The sequence below is a fragment of the Cheilinus undulatus genome, linkage group 9, assembly GCF_018320785.1.
Source record: "Cheilinus undulatus linkage group 9, ASM1832078v1, whole genome shotgun sequence".
NCBI classification, from domain to species: domain Eukaryota; kingdom Metazoa; phylum Chordata; class Actinopteri; order Labriformes; family Labridae; genus Cheilinus; species Cheilinus undulatus.
Genome location: NC_054873.1, coordinates 45,429,638 through 45,450,053, shown reverse-complemented (window position 1 = coordinate 45,450,053; position 20,416 = coordinate 45,429,638). Strand labels below are relative to the sequence as shown.

General features: G+C 40.6%; 1 protein-coding gene across 1 annotated transcript in view; it reads left to right on the top strand.

Moving 5' to 3' along the window:
• cdh13 (cadherin 13, H-cadherin (heart)) overlaps positions 1 to 20,416 on the top strand; it is a 784,391-nt gene that overhangs the window by 594,086 nt on the left and 169,889 nt on the right. The window contains exon 9 of the mRNA XM_041795315.1: positions 12,967 to 13,107. Within this exon, the coding sequence (XP_041651249.1) occupies positions 12,967 to 13,107 (141 nt within the window). The remainder of the gene's footprint in view (positions 1 to 12,966; positions 13,108 to 20,416) is intronic.

The window sequence follows — 20,416 nt, the reverse complement described above, 5'->3', positions numbered from 1 at the left end:
AGGCAGAAGAGCTATAGATGCATTATTTTTTGACAGATTTGCCCACAGTGGAGAAATATCACAGATTTTGAATGTCAGACAAAAACTACATTACATTTTAATCTAGTTTTAGTCATCTTGACGAAAACTAAACTTAGTTTTTGTCAGTTTTAGTCATCAAAGATCTATTTTTGTTACTTTTAGTCTAGTTTTTGTCATGGGGAAAAAGGCTGACGACAAATAGTTTTAGTCGACAAAATTAGCACTGGTGCACATTTTATAATAAAGTCAGGATTACAGAGCTAGTTAAGTTTTATGTCAGTGGGATATTTCAGGTTTTTATTTTTAATAAATTTGCAAAAATTTCTAAAATTCTGTTTTCACTTCTATGATGGGGTGCTGAGTGTAGATTGAGAATAAAAATGATCTTTTTCGACTGCAGGGTCCGGCTGAAACCTAACACAATATCAAAATTTAAAAGGTTCTGAATACCTTCTGAATTCACTGTATGTGGAAGTACAGCTGACACAGAATAGTTGTTGTCTGTGTTCTTTTTTTTTTTTTTCTTTAAGATTATTTGAAAGAACATTTTTGGGGCTTTTGTGCCTTTACTCTATAGCAGTGGTTCTCAACCTGGGGGTCGGGACCCCGTTGGTGGTCGGGAAACACTAAAAGAGGGCCGCCAGATGCCTTAAAAAAATGAAAAATACTTTAAAAATTATTTTTTCTCAGCCAATTTCATTACTAGTATAAAGAGCTCAACTTTTGGCAAACAGCTATGCTTCATATAGGTTTTCTTAGCTCAGCATGATGCTTTTCATTTGATTTAGTCCACCAAAGCCTGCTGGAGTAATGGACTGAAAGTTATCCCAAGGCGGAGATGCTATTACTGCTTACAAAAGTTTAATGAAGTGCTTCCAGACAGATTAAGGTGCTGAAAAATGAAAGAGTTGACTGGGATGAGTATATCTCACTCAACACTTTGCCAGAAGAAGTTTTCTGTAAACTGGAGGAAAAATTCCCACACGCTGTAACTCTCGCCCAGAGTGAATTTAAACATCCTTTCCTGGCCAGGTACTGCTAGGGAGTTTATAATTGAGTTGAGACTCAGGAAATACTCATTAAGACGTTGTCAGTCGCCAGAGGAGGCCACGCTCAATGTGTTCAGACACCGCTGAGACTGCACAGATCCCTAAGCCCTTCTCGTCTCCAGCTGGAGGGCAAAAGTGTATTTCTGTGTGCAGGTGTGTGTTTAGTAGCCAGCATGCTTGTGTATTCATGCGTAATTGTGTGCATGGATTTTTTTTTATAAACTCACAGGTCTGCAGAGCACCATCTGTCTGCACAGCGTTTGATGGAGCAGGAGCCGGTTGTGAGGGACACCCACGTCACCTCGTATGTGTGACCAAGTATTGATAGAAACACCTGCTTGTAGTATTCCTCTTTCCACAATCTCTTGTAGAGCAGCTGCTAGAGTTAAAGACAGAAGACGGCACCTGAAAATGGCCTGCGAATGAAAAGTGAAGGTTAAAATCGATGCTGTTGTTTCCTTGGTTTTGTTCATTTAGTAGGCCTACTGAAAGTCATTTTTTGTAAAAGTTGCAACTTTGCATGCTGACTACAGGCTACAAACTCCATGGCTGAGAAATGAAGCAAGCATACCGATGCCAAAAGCTTCAGGCCTTCAACTGGCTACATGTGGCTGGCTCCAGAAGAAAGTCAATCTTTATTAGGCTTCAATTCCGAATGCAGCAAATTAAATCATAACACCCTCAAAATGGAGTGTTAAGAGTCAGCAGGCTACATGTTTGGTAGGTTCCTGGTTTGAATCCTGGTTCGACAGGGCCTTTCTGTGTGGAAGTTGTATGTTCCCCCTGTGCATCCGTGGGTTCTATCTGGGTACTCCGGCTTCCTCCCACAGGGCAAAAACATGCTTGTTAGGTTGGTACCTCAGAATTTTCCTGTAATTGACTGGCGGCCAGTCCAGGATGTGCCCAGTGACAGCTGGGATTGGCTTCAGCCCCCCACCACCCTAAACAGGATAAGTGGTGTAAATCACTGGTTCCCACCCTGGGGTCCGGGACCCCCAAAGATTTCGGGGGGGGGGGGGGGCTTTGTCTGCTCTGAGGTTGCCAAAATTAGGTTTGCAAATATTGACGAAAACCATGTTAAAGCAGTTATTAAGTTGTTTATAGAAAGGTCTTTTGATATGATAAAGCATGCGTAGGCCTTTTTGAGGGTTTTATCAGTGACACAATTTAAAACTGTGTTGATTTTTGATGGCATTGTGTCACTTTGTCTTCTCTCTTGGGTCCTGGGGGGCTCTGCTTTTCTTAGGTACATATATTGGGGGCTCTAAGGCAACATGGCTGTGAAACACTGGTGTAGATGATGGATAGTGGATGCTAGTGTCCCCCTTAAGACAACACTGCACCCCTGGCTCACGATACATATCCTGTCGCCACATGCTTGCCAGTAGAACAGGTTCAACCATGGAGTTATAGAACACAGACATTAGTTTTGCCAGGAACACTCTCCTCATACATTTTACCATTTGATTGCAAAATGGATATACAGTTTAACTTAACGGAGAAGGCTCTTCTCTAAAGATGCTCCCTGGGCTGGATGAGCAGCATCCTTTCACTTTCCTGGAAGCACATGGCTAGAAACCCCCATATGAATGCATACATTAATGACAATTCATACTGATTTAGTTAAAAAAAAAAATTAACCCATAGTAGCATGAATCTTGATAAGAGGGTGCAACAAGTTTTATGCTATAAAGGAGGAGGCTGGGGTGGAGGAGGTGAAGCTTTGTCAGCAGTGTGGTGCATCAGCATATGTGCCCTGCAAGAACTAATGCTAAGATTCATTTTTCTGCACTCCTAAAACTGTGGTCTCAGGCACAGCAGCTGTACAGGACAGAGAATTGCTGTATGTCATCATCGTAAGAGTAAAACTCCTTTTACTGGTTTGGCAGTTTGTCCACACTTTTTCAAAAGCATGGTGGAAATCTAGTCGACTTATGGTCTGTTTTGACTCACTAAATGAATGACTGCAAGTTGTAGTCTTTTGAAGAGCCCATGTATCCATGCAACAGGGCCCAATTCCTCCTTTGGATGATGTGTAAGTACAAAGAGGGTTGTTGTTGGCGACCTAAGCATTATTTAGAAAACCTCCATGGGGTAATGACTGAGTCCATTGCATGAAGCAATCAGTTGTTCCTCAGGTCATTACCCAAGTGTTTGCAGTAGTTACTCCTTCTTTGTAGCAATCTTGCAAGGGCGTGGTACAAAACAATTGTGGCTAATGTTGAAGCATCTTTAATCATCATCTACATTTATAGTGGCTATCCGCCACTGTTTCCCACTTGGATCCTTCCTGAAAGCTGTAAAAGGGTAGTCTCAGGGTTTTGTTACTCTTCGTACACACTCCTTATTGGTGAAGGGCAATCAAAAGCAGCACAGAAATAAGTCTCAGTCTTCCTCTAGGAAAGTGAAATGACCATGATAAAGAAGCAGACTCTTTAAAAGGACCGTTAAAAATAACAGTGAGTTGTTTCAGGTTGTTTCATTATTCAAACAGTCTGTGGTTTTATTCTGCGTAAAATATCAAAGGACCATTTTTCTATGCTAAAGCTCCACCATTCAGACGAGTCTTAGAAAATGGTGATTCATTCTGTATACTAAAGATTTTGACCCTAAGCCACCCATACATTATGTCACTCCTGACCTTAATGTGTCATTTCTGTGGATACATTTCTCATCTTGTCCCACTTCGTTGACGTGATAATTAAAAGGAGCCTGAAGGTGTCAAGCCATTGATCGTTTGATCTCCCCTGCCTGTCTCAGATTAGATTGATCAGAGCTCCATCTATGATGAGAACAAGCAAAAGTGGAACACGTGAGCTGACAGCTTTCTCTGCTGCTCAGTTTGATACCAGGCAGACGACAGGATCTGAGGATGACATGAAGGGTTAGTGGGACACGGGTCTCTGTCAGTAAACAGTGACATCAACATGATTTAGGATGGATGTCCAGGAGTTTAAGGACATGATAGGGGACAGAAATAATGAAAGCACCAGTGGGTTATCATGTAACAGCATGTCCTCACAGCATGCAATACAAATGAGCATCTGTGGAAAAACTCAGCTTGATTTCACTGTTTCCTGCCAGATTGTCCTAACAGTCTGTGAGTGGCGCAATGCAAAGCAGCATGACATGGTGCAGTTTTCCCAACAAAGATGTTCCTATGCAGATCATTTCAATTCAATTAAGAGTGAAAATTGATTGCATGTAGTTGAAGAGACTAGAAATAAGAAAACACAGCAAAAAAAGTCAAAATCAAGCAGTTTGTTAAACATAGAATCATAGCAGCATGTTTGCAGGTAAACAGTGTGAAGTCTGTTAGCATTGCTAGCACCAGCAGCCCATGATCCCCTTTGCAGGTTAATGTCCTCATGCCTTCAGCTGAGTGGTTATGCATGGGCATGACCCCCAAATTGCACATATTATTCTCGGTGTTTGCAGCATTTGGTCTGTGCAGCGATTTGCTCCTGCACACACCCTCACCCATTGAGTTTGTTCCTGAAGCTGAGCTCAGCAGACAGATCACTAGATCCCAAGTTGACGCAGTCATAAGAGATAAACAGTGTGCAACTTTGCCTGTCTGAGGTTGATTCCTGGTCCATTGGTTCCTGTTTTGACATAATACTGATAAAGTGATGAGATAAACCATTAGAAGTCTATATGGTGTTTTTCTTTAAAATTGGCCAGATGGTGTGTGTTATGTCCTCTTGTTTGGGATGCATACTTGAGGTCAGTTCTGCTGAAAAACAGACTGTGCTGTTTCTCAAAGTCCAGGATTCTTCATATGTAGCTAAATCGGGTCCTGTGGAGGCAAAGGTCCTGCCTGGCAACTGTTAAACACAAGTTTAGAACCATCATATAGTCATATTGAATATGATACATGAAAATATAACCATATAATATATTGTATTTCCCCTAATAAAGACTGAGAATCAAACTGTAGCTGGGCCCCAGAAATAAAGGCCTGTGTCTAAACAAAGAGCCTCCTTCTTTTAAAGGCCTGGTGCTCTCATCATTTTGACACATAAAGCCCCCAGTCTTTCTTTGAGGATTTATAGTAATCATATTCTTTGGCTCCACTTGTTCCGGCCCAGCTTTACTTCAATGTCATAGAATTATGATAAGATATTTTTGGTGGAAACAGGACAATATCTATATAATAAAGTGTATTCAAGGACCTGTCTTCCTCCTGATTTAAAAAACTGTATTTTTTGAAGAGAAGAAAATTGTGCACATTGGATTGTGGGTCATTTCAGCGAGCAGAGTATACATATCACTCCTTTAAAGGATGTTGAGAAACCTTCAGGGCCGGCGCGTCCATAACTAGCCAAACTAGGCAGCTGCCTAGAGCAGCACTCTAGCAGGGGCATCAAAAATAAGCATCAGAAAATATACAGAGTAACCAACCAATTGCAATTGTCCCCCTCAGTATAGTAAACACCCTATAAGTACAATGAGTAGCTGAGTCATGTGTCACTCAATCTGCACCCATCAATCAATCATTCATCCTACCCCCTCACCTCCCACCCCTGACCCTTACCAGCCAATGGCAGGTCAGTTTACTGTAACAAACTTAGTTTGTATTAAGGTCATTGTGGTTGCTAGCATGTCAACAAGACCGAGACTATCCAGATGTGAGTATAAAAAAAGAAAAAAAACTTAAGGAGCAAAAGCTACAGAAACAACAACATGCATTTTTAAGATTTGTTGATCCAGGAAACTTGAATAAGGATGGCTCAACCCCTGAAGTTGCCGAGGTGGCGGCAGCTGCGTGTCACCAGAGAAGATGCTACTTCTCCTCCACATGAAGCAGACTTGCTTTTCCAATGTCTGTCTGCATTCTTGCGCATGATGTTGTGTTTTTTCTTGTATAGCTGCAATGGGACTGACATAATTTATTTTTTAAACCGCGTGATGTACAAGTGAGCATTTGTGTTGTGAAAAGTGACATTGTTGATATTTTAGATCAAGAACTAGTCCGTGTAGATGTGACGCTGTCCATGGTGTTGGATTGAAAGCTGCCACTCAGAGAAAGCAAGGAAAAAAGACGCCGTTATTTCACATGCTTTTCTTCAGCTGATTTCGAGCGGTTTATGTAAAGGCGTTATTTGTGCTCGAGCTACTGTGCATTTTGATGTGTTTTGTGACTTAATGTCTTTCTCTTACTGTCTGGAACAAAACAAGGACTATTTTCCGTGACCTCAGGGTTGAAGTATTGTTTCTTGTTACCTGCTGCTGCAAACTAAGAGGCGGCAGAACTGCCTCTTGCCTAAGGCGGCACATTTGCACGCGCCGGGCCTGGTAACCTTGACATTGGAACACTCTTACACGGCAGTCGATGACGTGATATCCTTCAAAAACTGCCTTTCCAGGAGCCTTCCTTGGCTTTGGGAAACAGCATGTGTGTAACTTAAGCAAGGCAGCGTAGAGTGGCACCCCATGCACTGTGGAATTACACAGATTGACTAGAAAGGGAGCCATTTTAATCTGTCTTTTTTATATCATTTCTTGTTGTTTGTTTTTAGACTTATGCAGTTTTTACTATTATCTTATTGTTTTGCTCTATTGTTGTCTGTAAGGTGACCTCGAGTGTCAGAAAGGCGCCCACAAATAAAATGTATTATTATTATTATTATTAATTTGCTCTGGATTGCACTGTGCAGACAGAATATGGTGGACATGGACTATGTAGAATGCACTATCTACTTGTGTTTAAGTAAATCTCAGCCCCCAAATACCCACACAAATGAGAAAAAGTGGTTAATAGTGGCACAATAATGTCAAAAATGAGCATCCATTTTAACATTTTCAATTATAAAACCAAAAATATAGTTCTCTGCATATTTTTTCTAGGCAAAGACTTTTGAATTAACTATTTAATAAGTGAATTATGATTACAGTTTGTATGTGCTAAACAAATTTTGATAAACAGCAGATAAAGCCTTGTGCCTTCCCGAGATCTTTGGTGAGCCCTGGAGGGGTAGAAATGGATGTTCTATGATGCCAATCTGGCTGTTCTTATGTCAAGACTATCTATTCAAAGTGCTTCATGGTTGTAGAGCATTAGGGCAGCATGGCAGAGAGCATTATTATCTAGAGCTACTGAGACTACAAGTGGTGGACCAGGCAGTCCTGGACTGAATAAATATTAGGAACTAGTGCAACTGAATATAAATTCAGTTGGTAACTATGAGGGATCCAAATTACATCATTTAGCCAGGTAACTGCATAAATCCCATTTTAACCTCCATTTCTGGTGCTGGGAGTGTCCTGAAGGGAGATTTTCTTTATTTTTCTCACTCATCCAAGCATCTTTAGTTGTTTGCATACAGTTTTTTCAGTAATAATGTCCATATGCATGATTTAAATGCTGTGCTTTGACTTGTGTGAACACTGAGGCAAAATTGTAATCACTGCTGTGCAATGCTTATCAATAACTAGCATTACACTTCTATTTTTTTATTCAAATTGAAAGGACAAGATGTCACAGGAAACCTGATAATCAAATAGCAGAGAAGTTGATATTTGATGGATCTGGTGTGGACAGCGAGTGTTTAATGAAACATGACATGAAGTGATATCTGATGCTCTCATGCTAATGACATGGGATGATTTTTTTTAGACTGTTGTCTTTTGTCATTGCAGAACATTAACATATTAACATGAAAGTGAAAAAGACTGTGCATACTAATCCGATGCTTTTTCTGCATGTCTTTCATCGGCCAGTAAAGCCATTTCAAAATCACGAACAAATGCTGAATGAATGAAAACAGTGGAAATGAGCCCGGCTGGAGATGGAGCTTAATGGATGATAGATAGCCCATAAATCTTCCTTTATGTTAAATGAGAGCATTTAAAAATCAGCAACTACTTCAAGGGAGAAAAAAATATGAAATTCATCAGAATTGGTTGCAAAAATTCAATTAAATGTCTTTATTATTTGCATTCCATTGTGTTTATATGCATCTCACTCCTCTTTGTGGACCACAGAAGCATGTATGCACGCATGCATGCATGCAGAGGTGTGTCTACGCTGCAGGAGAGAGCTTCAGCAGCATCCTCTGTGAGACAGATGGATGTAGTTTATTAAGCATGTGACAGTGAACACCCCCAGTAGGGAGAAAACCCTGCAGCAGATAAATAAATGTTGGCTTAAGCAGCCCCTACCTCCTGTTATTTACACATCCACATTTCTATTATGCATGAAATATGGCGACAAATGATCACTGCTGCTACAGCCATTATGAACACCCTGCACTCACTGTATATGCAACTATATTTTAACCGATATTTTTACAGATTACAGATGCTGCCAGGAAAATGAAGTCCGTATCGAATTTGGAGCTTTGATTTAAAGAAAAGCTGCTTTGTAACCAAAGACAGATCCTTCTCCTAAACTGTGAGTTGCAGTGCAGAATCCTAGAACATAATCTGTAATTCAAAGTAAGGCAGGCTTATTTATAGAGCACCTCAAAACTGAACATTTATAACAATAGGAGCAATCAAGGACAGCCAAAAGACATTAAAATTATATGTATTACCATACAAGATCAAATAAAAACAGAAAATGACACTAAGGAAAAATAAAAATTTAAATCACAAATCATTCTTGTGAAATATTCTCAAACTGGGTATCTTCTCTATGTGTCTTACAGTGTTGTTCTGCTCTGAGCTCCATGGTTTCACGAATAAGAATTGTTCTATTTAGCACAACATATCTCCAATTTGAAATTAGGTGTGTTTTCACATTTGTCACCATTGTTTTCAACTGTACCCCTGCATGATTGCTCCCCCTGTCTCCCTACCCTGCTGGCCTAGTTTCACGTGCTTCAGTCATATGGTTCTATGCCAGAGCACACAGGTGTCTGTGCAGTTTTGTCCCCCAATCAGTAAGGCAGAGTGAGCCTAAGGTGAATCCAGTGCCATCTAGGATATTTGGGAATATTCCTCTAGTAACTGCTCAGTGGTTTCAGTCCAGGTCTTTGCATCGTAGTGGGCTTAGTAGGAAGCTTGTTCAGTGGGACTAATTGGATGTAAAGTGATGATAAGTGTTCTGCTGACTTCTAGGCCAGAGTGGTGTTTGACGCAGGGCTTGCAGATATGAACTGGTGGAACACTACTCAAACCGGCATTTCAAGAGAGGAAAATCAACATTTGCACTGGTAAACACGTGGAAGATATAACTAGCAGGTTTGAAAGGGATTGTGTCTTTCCTATGAGGTGTTCCAAGGCACAAGCAAAGGTTTGAACTTCAAAGTATCTCAATTACTCCTCCTACTTTGTCCATCACCTGGGTAGTTGAATGGGAAGTGAAAGGCAGGATTCAATAATGGAAACAATTACTAAGAAAAAATAAAATTCCAGGCTTCTTAAGAGTGCCTGCCTGCTGTGGGGCCTGGGTAATTGCCCCCCCCACCCCCCCACCCCCCGCTACACCCATGGTTCTGATGTAAAAGTCAGTATTTTAACTGTAGTGATTTGTGCGTTTGCATCTGCAGCTAGCCTCAAGACACTCAGGGAACTGCAGTTTTGTGAATATGTCATTGTGCATTATCAGACTTGGTGGTTAACACTTGGAATATGCTCAACTTTGAGGTGAAATCTAAAAGGCATTCGTTCAGATTAAATCAGTCTTAGTTAACCAAAGAGCCAAATAGTTGAAATAGAATGGAAATAGAGAAAAAAATAAAGGCTGACAATTAAGTTTGACCAATAAAACCAAAGTGTGGGAAACAAACTGATTAATGGGTAATATATGAGGTCTTAGTTTTAATTTTTAAGATTTTCTGGGGAATAAAATCACAAATTGAGACATAAAAGAGCCACAAATCATCACAATAGAACCACACGTTATCACTGGTTTAGATTGTACTACATGTTCTGTTTTTTTCCCTCATAGAGAGTAAATTAACCAAAAGGAAAAATAAGCTTTAAGGGTTCATACAGCACAGCAAAAGCTGCACAAACTGAATAATTCTTTGATTCTATGGATTATGTAGAGGAAAACAGTTTGTCTTTCTGGTTGGACCTGGAAATCTTGATCTGCCCGAAAGCATTGTGAAAGATATGAGCAAAAACCACCTCAGATCTCTGGGATTTTTTTTTTTTTCAAATAGATGAACATAGAGCTTGCATATAACACTTACCCTTTGATCCTACACAGCACAGCTTCAGGGAACCTTTTCTCGTTTCTACCACGCCATCTGTTTTTATACATGTAGGGATTTCGCTCTCTGGATTCTTGACCTTTCCCCAGAGGTATGGCAAGTGTTTGATGGAGCTTTTAACACTGGTGTGTGAGTGTGAGAGTGCATATTTACTCTGTGATGATTTTTTTTAAGCTGTTATGCAGTGAAGCTGATGGTTGAAGCCGGTGGCGTTCTGTTATGAGGGCTTTCAAGTGTTGTTTAAGGGTCCTACAGGAACATCAAACATGGAAATAGGTGCTAGTTTTTGCTGTATGGATTAATTTTATCACTTTCTGCCAATCATCCTTTTAGAAGCATCTTCAAGGACATTTATAGATTTTTTGAATCACTGAGGTGTTCATCTCTCCTTCTTTATGTAGAGGCTGCAACTGTATGACTGAGTCTTTGAGTCTTTAAGCTGTTTTTGTTTCACTTTCTTTGTGCTTATAACTGATTTAATCTCTCCAGTGATGCCACAAGAGTGTAAACTCACTATGAACAACACTCTTGCATATCAGACCTTTATCTTCTCACTCAGTCACAATCACAGTGACTGAGGAAGTGAGAGAGAGAAGAGGGCGAGCAAGCTCACCAATGCAAGCCAAACAACAGCAAACTCTGAATTAACCACACATACACAAAAAAACTGCAAGCTCAATCCTTGGGGTTCACAATAGAACATAAACAACATATCAGGTGTTGAAACTGAGATGTTTTACCATTTCTATTAAAAATACTAGCTCAGTTGATTTTGATGGCAGCAACACCTTTCAAAAAAGAAGGGACAGAATCATGCTTACCATTATAGCATCCTCTCTTCTTTTAACAATAGTCTCTAAAGATCTGGGAAGTGAGCAGACCTGCTCCTGGAGTTTTGGGAGAGGAATGTTGTCCCATTCTTGTCTCATGTAGGATTCTAGCTGCACGACAATCCTAGGTCATCTTTGCTGGAATTTTCATTTTATGATGCACCAAATGTTTTCTATTAGTGAACAATCTGGACTGCAGGCATGCTAGCACAGCTACTGTGAAGCCAGGGTGTTGTGACTGATATTGTATGTGGTCTAGCATTGTCTTGCTGAAATATGCAAGGCCTTCCCTGAAACATGTTATCTAGATGGGAGCATACATCCCAGCATTGATAGTGCCTTTCCAGAAGTGTGAACTGCCTACACCCTAAGCACTAATCCAACATGATGGTCCCTCTTCCCTTAAGTCTGAAAAACATAGCGATTATGGTTCCCAATAAGAATTTTGAATTTTAATTAATGTAACAGTTTTCCATTATTCTTGAGCTTTGGCTCACAGAAAACAGAGGTTTTTCCTGCTTCTACTTTGCAACCTCATCTTGCATTTGTGGATGGCACAGCCAGCTGTGTTGACAGAAGATGATTTCTGGAGTTCCCGAGCCTGTGCAGTGATTTTCAGTACAGAATCATGCCCATTTTCAAAGCAGTGCCACCTGAGGACCCAAAGATCATGAGCGTCCAATGCTGACATTCAATCGTGTACCTGTCATACCGAGATTTTTCTCTGAATCTTTTGATGATACTATGGACTATGGTGGGATATTCAGAGTCTTTGTTCCACAATTGTTACACAATTTTTAAATGCAGTTGTTTCACAGATCAGTGAACCTCTATTTGGGTTAGGGTTAATAACCATAGCCTCTTTGTTTCTGAGAGACTCAGCCTCTCGAAAAAAAATGCTCCTTTTATACCCAGTCATGTTACCGACCTGTTGCCAGTAAACCTTATTAGTAGCAAGCAGGGGTGTAGTACAGGGGGGAAGAAGGGTACGATTACCTAGGCCCACTGTAGAAAGGGGCCCTTGAGAAGGCCACAATGAAAAGTGTGATTTTATTAATTTACTCAGCATTTTGTGTCATTATTGAATCAAAAATGACTAAATTATTGGTCAACAGACTGAAATTTGTATCAAATAGAGTAAAATACAATGCTGGGGGCTCCTCCCTTAAAAATGTCCAAATGGTGTGGTCAAGCTCTGCAAAAAAATGCAAGTAAATTTGGTAAAAATATTGCTAATAAATGAGGAAATTATGGTTCGAAAATACATTAACATGCACTGATATCTGTAAAAATGAGGCAACATTTGTTGCTTGGATAGCCGGTTAAGGGGGGCTCTGTGTAATATTCTTTCTAGGGACCCTAAATCCCTAGCTACGCCCCTGGTTGCAAGAATCCTCATCCAGCTGTTTTTCATCAGTATGACTTACTTTTCCAGCCTTCTGTTGTCCTGTCCCTTCATTTTTTAGACTTTGTTTTTAAGCTGAGGTAGCACATAATGTGGATGTTTTCTTTTGTCTGGAGAAAATATCTTCTGGGCTTGGGAAGCATGCACTGATGGAGATGTCTGTGATTTTAAATTGTTACCTTATCATGGACTAGCTGGGGTCCTCTCAACCACACATTCTAGCAGTGCCACCATCAGTAGACTCTGTGCTACACTCAGAAGCTTCACCACAAAGTTGCCTTCTCTATCCAAAAGACAGAAATTGTGCTTAATAGTTTATATTTGCTCACATTAATGCTACCAAAGTTCCAGTGTCATGATTCTGGTGAGTGGATGCAGCCAAAACCTGAAGCAATAAAAAAACAATTGAACACTTTAGTGGTGTACTGGTGATAAGATGCTCTTTGTTAATATCCATTTACATGTTTTTTCTGCGTCTCTGCTAATTTGTCTTCCAGACACTACCAACCACAACATATGAGTTAGAGATTGTGGCTAAGGACATGTCAGGAAGAGAGGTGGGCCTGACGGGAACAGCCACAGCGACTATAACCATCACTGACAAGAACGACCATGCTCCTGAGTTCACACACCCGCTGGTAAGAAATGTTCCTTTATTTTCTCCTCTTCTGCTTTTTAAAGGTGAATTTTCTTCCCTCTCCCTTCACTGTTTACATGTAAACATAACTGCAGAGATCTGTGTTTTTAAACCCCTCCAGGGGAGTCCAGGGTTAGGGTCAGTTAATGCCGAGAACGACTGTGTTTCTTTGTTTCGGCCACACAGGATGCTGTTGCATTGTGAATGCTAAAGGGTATGTGTCCATAGATGGCTTTTTTTTTCCTGGCAGCACCCACAACCTCAGTGTCAAAACACTCCTTACTGGAAGTTATTGTTGCAAGGTCACAAAAGCTGACTTCTGCAACCTCAGTCGTGACCATAGGGTCTGCTTTAAATAGCTCTGTGTGCTTTATATTTTACTTTATCCAGAAAATAGCACAGAGAAAACAAGAAACCAGTGAAGGGGAGTCATGTCACAGTGTTAATAGCAACTAAATGGAACTTCAGTATTAAAAAGATGAATCAGATCAGCTTCTCTTTTTGTTGTTGACAAAGATTAAATTAGAAGGCCAAAATTTCTCTGAGGGGAATTTGACATTGTAGAGAGATTACATTCCGGATGCTTAGAAGTGAAAAAAGTATGGCATTGCTTTTGTTTTGCAATATGCCTAAAAGGATGCTAATTTGTAGATTTGTGTATCATGTTAAATTAAAACATAGATCAGAGCTAAGGAGGGACAGACTATGACCATACATGTAAAATTTGAAGCAAATTATGTGAGTCATAAAGGAGTTACATCAACTTCCTGTCAAATGGTGAGGTATAATAATGGTTACCATGGCCACCAGGGTGCCCTCTGATAAAACATGTCAGGTTTTTGGCAGATATTGCGATGCTACCAAGGCATTTCTATCCAAATTCTGAGCTTCTTAGGTTTAACAGAGGTAGCAAAACACATACATTGCCAAATTATGTCACTTTCTGTGACCAGTAGGGGGTGCTACAGTGCCTAAGCCCTGATAAAAGCAAAGCAAATGCACTGTAGTCATTTTAAGTGTGCAACATCCTGTTTATTGGCAAAACATTCTCCTTATGTCTGCTCAGTGGGGAACCAACAAAAAAAACAGAGGAAAGCGGACAAATATCCACTTACATTAGGGATATGTGGACTTGACAGATATCCATACGGTTTCCTAAATACACAGTGAACCATCAGCATTGATATGGCCATATATCTTGTTTATATATTTCAAGTACACAAAGCAAAGCCTAAAAGCACATCAGCCTAGTAGAGTACAGCTAAAATTTCAGATGATGTCAGCTGTGTTAACTGTGACTGGGTCAAATGCTTCAACTTCATGTAGAAACAATTAATTATTTGACCAAAATGATATCACATTGATTGAAAAAGGTAATCATGGTAAAAAAAAAAAAAAAAACATCTAAGGACTTGTTTCCATCGGATTAAGATCTATACTGTTGGTGGTGAATATCACTAAAATGGAATTATTAAAAATGTGGCACTTTTCAGCTGAAATAAAGCCATTTACTGCTCACTCCTGACTGCCACCAGTTTGTTCTTCCTGCCTCTCAGCTACTTGAACAGCAGACTCACACCGACTGTGACTTCACATCCTTATCCTCCATAGTCAGGTCAACTTTGATTTGTTTTAAAATGACTGAAAAAAGAACATTTCATTAATGAGTATAATCCCTATTCAGATAACGTTCTGATTTCTTTCCTTGTCTCTGACTATAAAAGTTCCCAGCCTGGAGCACTCACAGTTCACCACCCTGACAGACAAGAGGTCAAACACATGATAAGAAACTTTTATTGAAGATTTCCAAAGAAAAAGCTTGTATAAAATCAAATTATGTGGCAAAGCAGGAGACAAAAGTCAGTACCAGAATAAGAAGGTCATCTTTCCAAAATCCATTTTGGCACCAAATAGCCAAACTAAATGTTTCTTTTGGAAGGAACCTCAGTCAACAAAGGTTTAATCGGGCCAGTAGACACAGAAAATAAGAGCTTGCAGTCTTATTATTTTTAAATAGAAGGGATTTACAAGTGTAGAGAGAGTCTGTGTCATTGATGGCTTGTAGAGGGAGGCTACACTGCTGAAAGCTCAAGACCCCAGAGAGGATGAGCAGGAAGATCGGAGAAGACGGTGTGTCGGTTTGGAGGAGGTCATGGTTAGAGGAATGGTGAAAAGTTTTGGCATGGACATGCTGCTGCAGTGAAACAGAGCACAGCTGACACGGTGTGCTCTTTACAGCAGCAACAGTGAATTTTTGGGATTTCATGTGAACAAAGATGTTTTTGAGAATGTAGCATGTATGGGTTATTATAGAAAATAGCAGAGGAAAGCCTCTATTTTCAAAAACACCCAACTACATGTGGACTAGGCCTTATAATCAATGTGATATTTGACGTGCAGCGAGGTTGTTGGAGGACGAGGGTGATGTGTTCAGTGAAAGGGGTTCAAGTAATGATGCAGGGAGCAGAGGAGAGAGAGAGAGTTTCAGTAATCATCACAGGGGATAACTGTACTGTTTGGAATAAGGGATGGATAGAGATGGTCGGCGCTGCACAAGTGGAGCTTGCAGACCATGTTACATTATTGATGTGTGCTTTCAAGGACAATGTGCAGTCGAGGATGACACCCAGAGGAACCACTAACCTCTCTCTGCTGTTACTAGCTGAGCCTTTACCTCTGAGTACGATGCTCCAGGTGATTCGTGCATGTTACTTAACCTGAGTGGATATGAGTCTTCCTGGTTGTGCATGTTACATAACATTAGGTAGCAGCTCTGAGTCAAGCAGCAGTTGTGTCCCATTGCATTACAGGTACACTCATTCAGCAATACCCTGTTTCTAGCAGGTTATTACTAACTTTATTAGTCTTTCTCTCCTCACAGTGTTTATTCAGCTACAACTTTAATCCAATCATGTTGCCTCCCCTCCAACGCACAGCACATATCTGCACATCTGCTCTCAGCTGGTAACCTGCCCCCTCTTTCTGTCTGACTCTCTCCATCTGCAAAATGTTTACTGAATCGTGTTAATGTGTAGTTCTGTAGGCTGTGTTAAGGAGAGTTAATGTCAAAATGATTGTAATAAAGTTTTTCTCTATACATTTTTATAAAATGTCAAACTAGCAATGGTAGTATATTTATGTAGAAGTTGAGGCACTTGCCCATACTCTACATGCAACAGGAGTAGTTGGTCAGCTCAGCCCCTTCACTGAGAACCAAACAGGAATGTTTTTTCCATGTAACTTTACTAATAGAGGGAAAAGATGACCAACCAGAGGAGAGAGAGCAGGGGAGCCAGAGAGAGGAGCTGATAGGTTGATAGGAAGCTTAAACCTGAGGCTCTTCCTTGTATTCCCTAGGTAATCTGTACAAGAAATTCAACTAAAATGCAGCCAGCCTACCTTTGAATCATGGAAAATCTCCATCAGCTGCTCAGACTCGTCATACTAGCTGCTGTTGCTGCTGTACAGTAATCCTCCTCAGTCTTGGACAGAGTGATAAAAACTCTTAACCCTTTACCTGCTGAGTGTAAAAATGGCGATTTGAACATATTTTGTTATTATGGCTGTAAAATAGTCAGGAAATGCCCTAAGTCTGAGAGCTTTGGTCCCTTTTCCCAGAAGTACTTAAACTTGACTTTTCAACGTCTGGTTAATGATTATTGCACATTATATGGAATTGTCAGCAGTTTAAAAGAAGAAAAACACAAAAACAGATTTGTTTTTCATGGCTTTTATGAGAATGAATTTTGTTATTGCTCATGAAGTTTTGATTTAACATTTGAAATGTGAACCTATACATGTTTAGAACAATCACCAGTCATTTTTTGAGTCTAGGACTCTGGGTGTGCAAAACACAGTGCAAAAGATAACTATATACATAGGCAACAATTAATACAAATAAAGGTGGAAAAATGCATTCTCAATATTCTCAAGAAACATATTTTATTGCACATGAGAGACACGCACAAATGCCAATATCTAATGCTATTTTTTGAAAACAAAACAGCACTCTCACTCGCTCTCCTTTTACTCTCCTCCTTCCTCACTCGTCTTCTGCCAAAGCTGTTGTTTTCACTGCGCTGTTCAACATTAGTGTTATATATATACCACACATCATATATTTTGCCAGAAAGCACAGATTCTCAGCTCTCTGTCAGTGTTGGAATTTTTTACAATAAGCAAACTTTTGGGGAGTTACAGTGTTGAGAATCTGTGTAGCCGTCTTGCGATACTTCTGGTGTTTTGCTATGAATGCCCACGTCATATGGTTGTAAGAACCATAATAAACCATATATGTGCGCATGCCCACAATTCTCAGCTTTCCAACACCATTGGAATTGTTTTGATCGGACAAACTTTGACAGAGTTACGGTAATAATACTCCAGACATATAAAACACAGTGCCAGCGCCGGCTCAGTAGGTACCTTGTAGTGAGTCCCGTTAGTTAAAAATATCAATCCAACATTGAAATCTGCATTAACATAGGCAAGATAATGCTGATTAGTGAGCTAAACGAGGAGGCACACGGTAAAATTATGATGTGTTTAATGACAACTCAGACACTAGAGTATCAAAGGGGGGACGAAGTTAAGACCTTTTAATGATGTGTTCAAATGTCCCACGGAGAAAAGTGGAATTTTAGCTTGTAGTGAGAAATCTGAATAAATCCTAAAAACATGAGTTCAGTTAAAAACATCTCATTTTTCCACCCTAAATACACAAATAATCCTGTTAATATAACTAATATTATCGATGAAGAGTGTGATCATAAGGAATATTAATACAAGTACCAATATCAACAAAAATCAATGACCCTCATCCTGGACTGGAGTGTTTTTGAGTTTTCATCAACTAAAACTATTAAGGGTGATCAGGACTAAATTGTGACTAAAAATGAAAGTATTTTTGTCTAAAGACTAAAACTAAAAATGGTTGCCAAAATTAACCCTGTCTCTAAGTCTACTCCCCCACGGGGTCATAGATGTCTGGTTTTGTTTGTGCTGCTGTAAACAGATCCTTAGTCCATCAAAATAAAAAGTTGAAATTTATACATTAAAGGGGACATTTTATGCAAAAATCACTTTTTCAGGCTGTTCTAACACCAAGATACTTGAACTCCTCCACTTGGGGCAGGATCTCATTCCTAACCTGGAGAGGGAATTCCAACCTTTTCCGACTGAGTACCATGGCCTCAGATTTGGAGGTGCTGATTGTCACCCCAGCCGCTTCACACTCGGTTGCGAACCATTCCAGTGAGCTGTAGGTCAATGATGATGCCAACAGAACCGCATCATCCGCAAAAAGCAGAAATCACTCCTTTGCGTTGGTCTGTCGTGGTGAAGAAAGAGCTGAGTCTTACTGGTTGATCTGTGTTCCTACCTTCACCTATGGCCATGAACTGTGGGTTGTGACCGAAAGAACAAGATCACGGATACAGGCAGCTAAAATGAGTTCCCCCCCGCAGGGTGGCTGGGCTCTCCCTCAGAGATAGGGTAAGAAGCTCAGCCTTCTGGGAGAGACTCGGAGTAGAGCCGCTGCTCCTCCACGTTGAGAGGAGCCAGATGAGGTGGCTCGGGCATCTGGTCAAGATTCCTCCTGGACGCCTCCCTGGTGAGGTGTTCCGGGCAGGTCCCACTGGGAGGAGGCTTAGGGGAAGACCCGGGACACGCTGGAGAGACTATGTCTCTCGGCTGGCCAGGGAATACCTTGGGATCCCCCGGGAAGAGCTGGACGAAGTGGCCATGGAGAGGGAAGTCTGGGCTTCCCTGCTTAGGCTGTTGCCCCCGCGACCCGACCTCGAATAAGCGGGAGAAGATGGATGGCTGGATGGATGGATGGAGGCTTTTTCTAACAAAAATATGTGCCCCTGGCCTGTCCACAATCCCCTCAAATACCAGAAAAACATTCCCTTCCACCCTCTCTTTCTCCACTTTTCAGAAAATATGTGCTACAACAAGCCGTTCTCAGATTTTACCCTCATGATGTCATATGGGAAGAAAGTTCTGCCCTCCTCTCCTGATCTTCCTCTTATCTGTCAGCTCAGATGCTGGATAGCTCAGTGGGTTACCCTGCTGATTCTGATCTGGTAGATTGATTGTTTGAATCCCAGTCAGGTCCTTAACTTTGGATAAAAGTGTCTGTAACATTGTAACATCAGGAGTGCCACGTCCATTTCCAGAGAGGGGTGTGATCAGGGGCGGAGTCAGACAGCTAATTACCATTTAAAGCCACAGACACAGAAACAGCTCGTTCTGAGCAGGGCTGAAACAGAGGGGGTTTTAGGGATGCAAAAATCCAATACTGGAATGTTTTTTTAGCAACAAACTTCACAGGCATGTTTTAGGGATCTCTGAGACCAATATAAACTTGTCTTTAAAGGATAAAATATGTCCCTTTAAGTCCATTCACCAATTATCATAAGAATCAACAAAAGTTTACTTCTTCATTTGCAGTCCCCTCTTTTTCGGTGCTTTTGTACGCCTGATATCTGCAATAAAACAGTGTGTCACATTTATGGGTACATATGTGGTGTGCCTAAGTAGTGCTAATGCAAAATAATACAATCGATAGCTATTACAGATTTTGAGAATAAGAGCTAAAACTGTATTTAAAAAGAATAGTCACAAAAAGCAACGGATATACAAAGGACAAAAAGATTGAACCCACACACTATGTAAACATAATAAATGTGCAATTAAGCATTAAACAGCTGCAGCAGAATGTATATAAAGAAAAGTTCTGGTGCAAAGTGAGCATGAGCATGTGACTGTGTGGGTGGGCTAGATGGGAGCGGGTCAGACCATGTTCGGATGTTAAACAGCTGTTTTCGCAGTCTTGTGGTTCATGAGTGTCTGTCCTGTATTATTTGCCAGAGGGCTGTAGTTTGAAGAAGTGAGATCCAGGGTAAGTGGATCATGGCCAGTATCAGTAAAAAGGCTCTGCCCAAACAGCAGGCCGGGTTCATGTCCTCAGTCCTCTGCAGCTGGGTTTCAGTGATGTTCTCGGCTGCCCTGTTGATCCTGTGCAAAGCTGGCTGTGGTGCAGTATGCACCTGGAGATGTTTAAGGCAGACCTGCTCTTCTCAGTGATTCTCTTTTTAGGTAAAAGTACATAGATCCATATGTTTTGTGATACAACCATTGCATGTACTTACAGACTTCCTTTATGTTAGGATGGATGTTTAGAAAATGCATCCACAGAGGGCACAGGGCACCTCTCATTCGCTGATGTACAACTGGTATAATGATTTCCAGTTGTAATGCATTGCACTGCAACATTTATTTCATACCCTTAAGCCTCCAGAAATCAT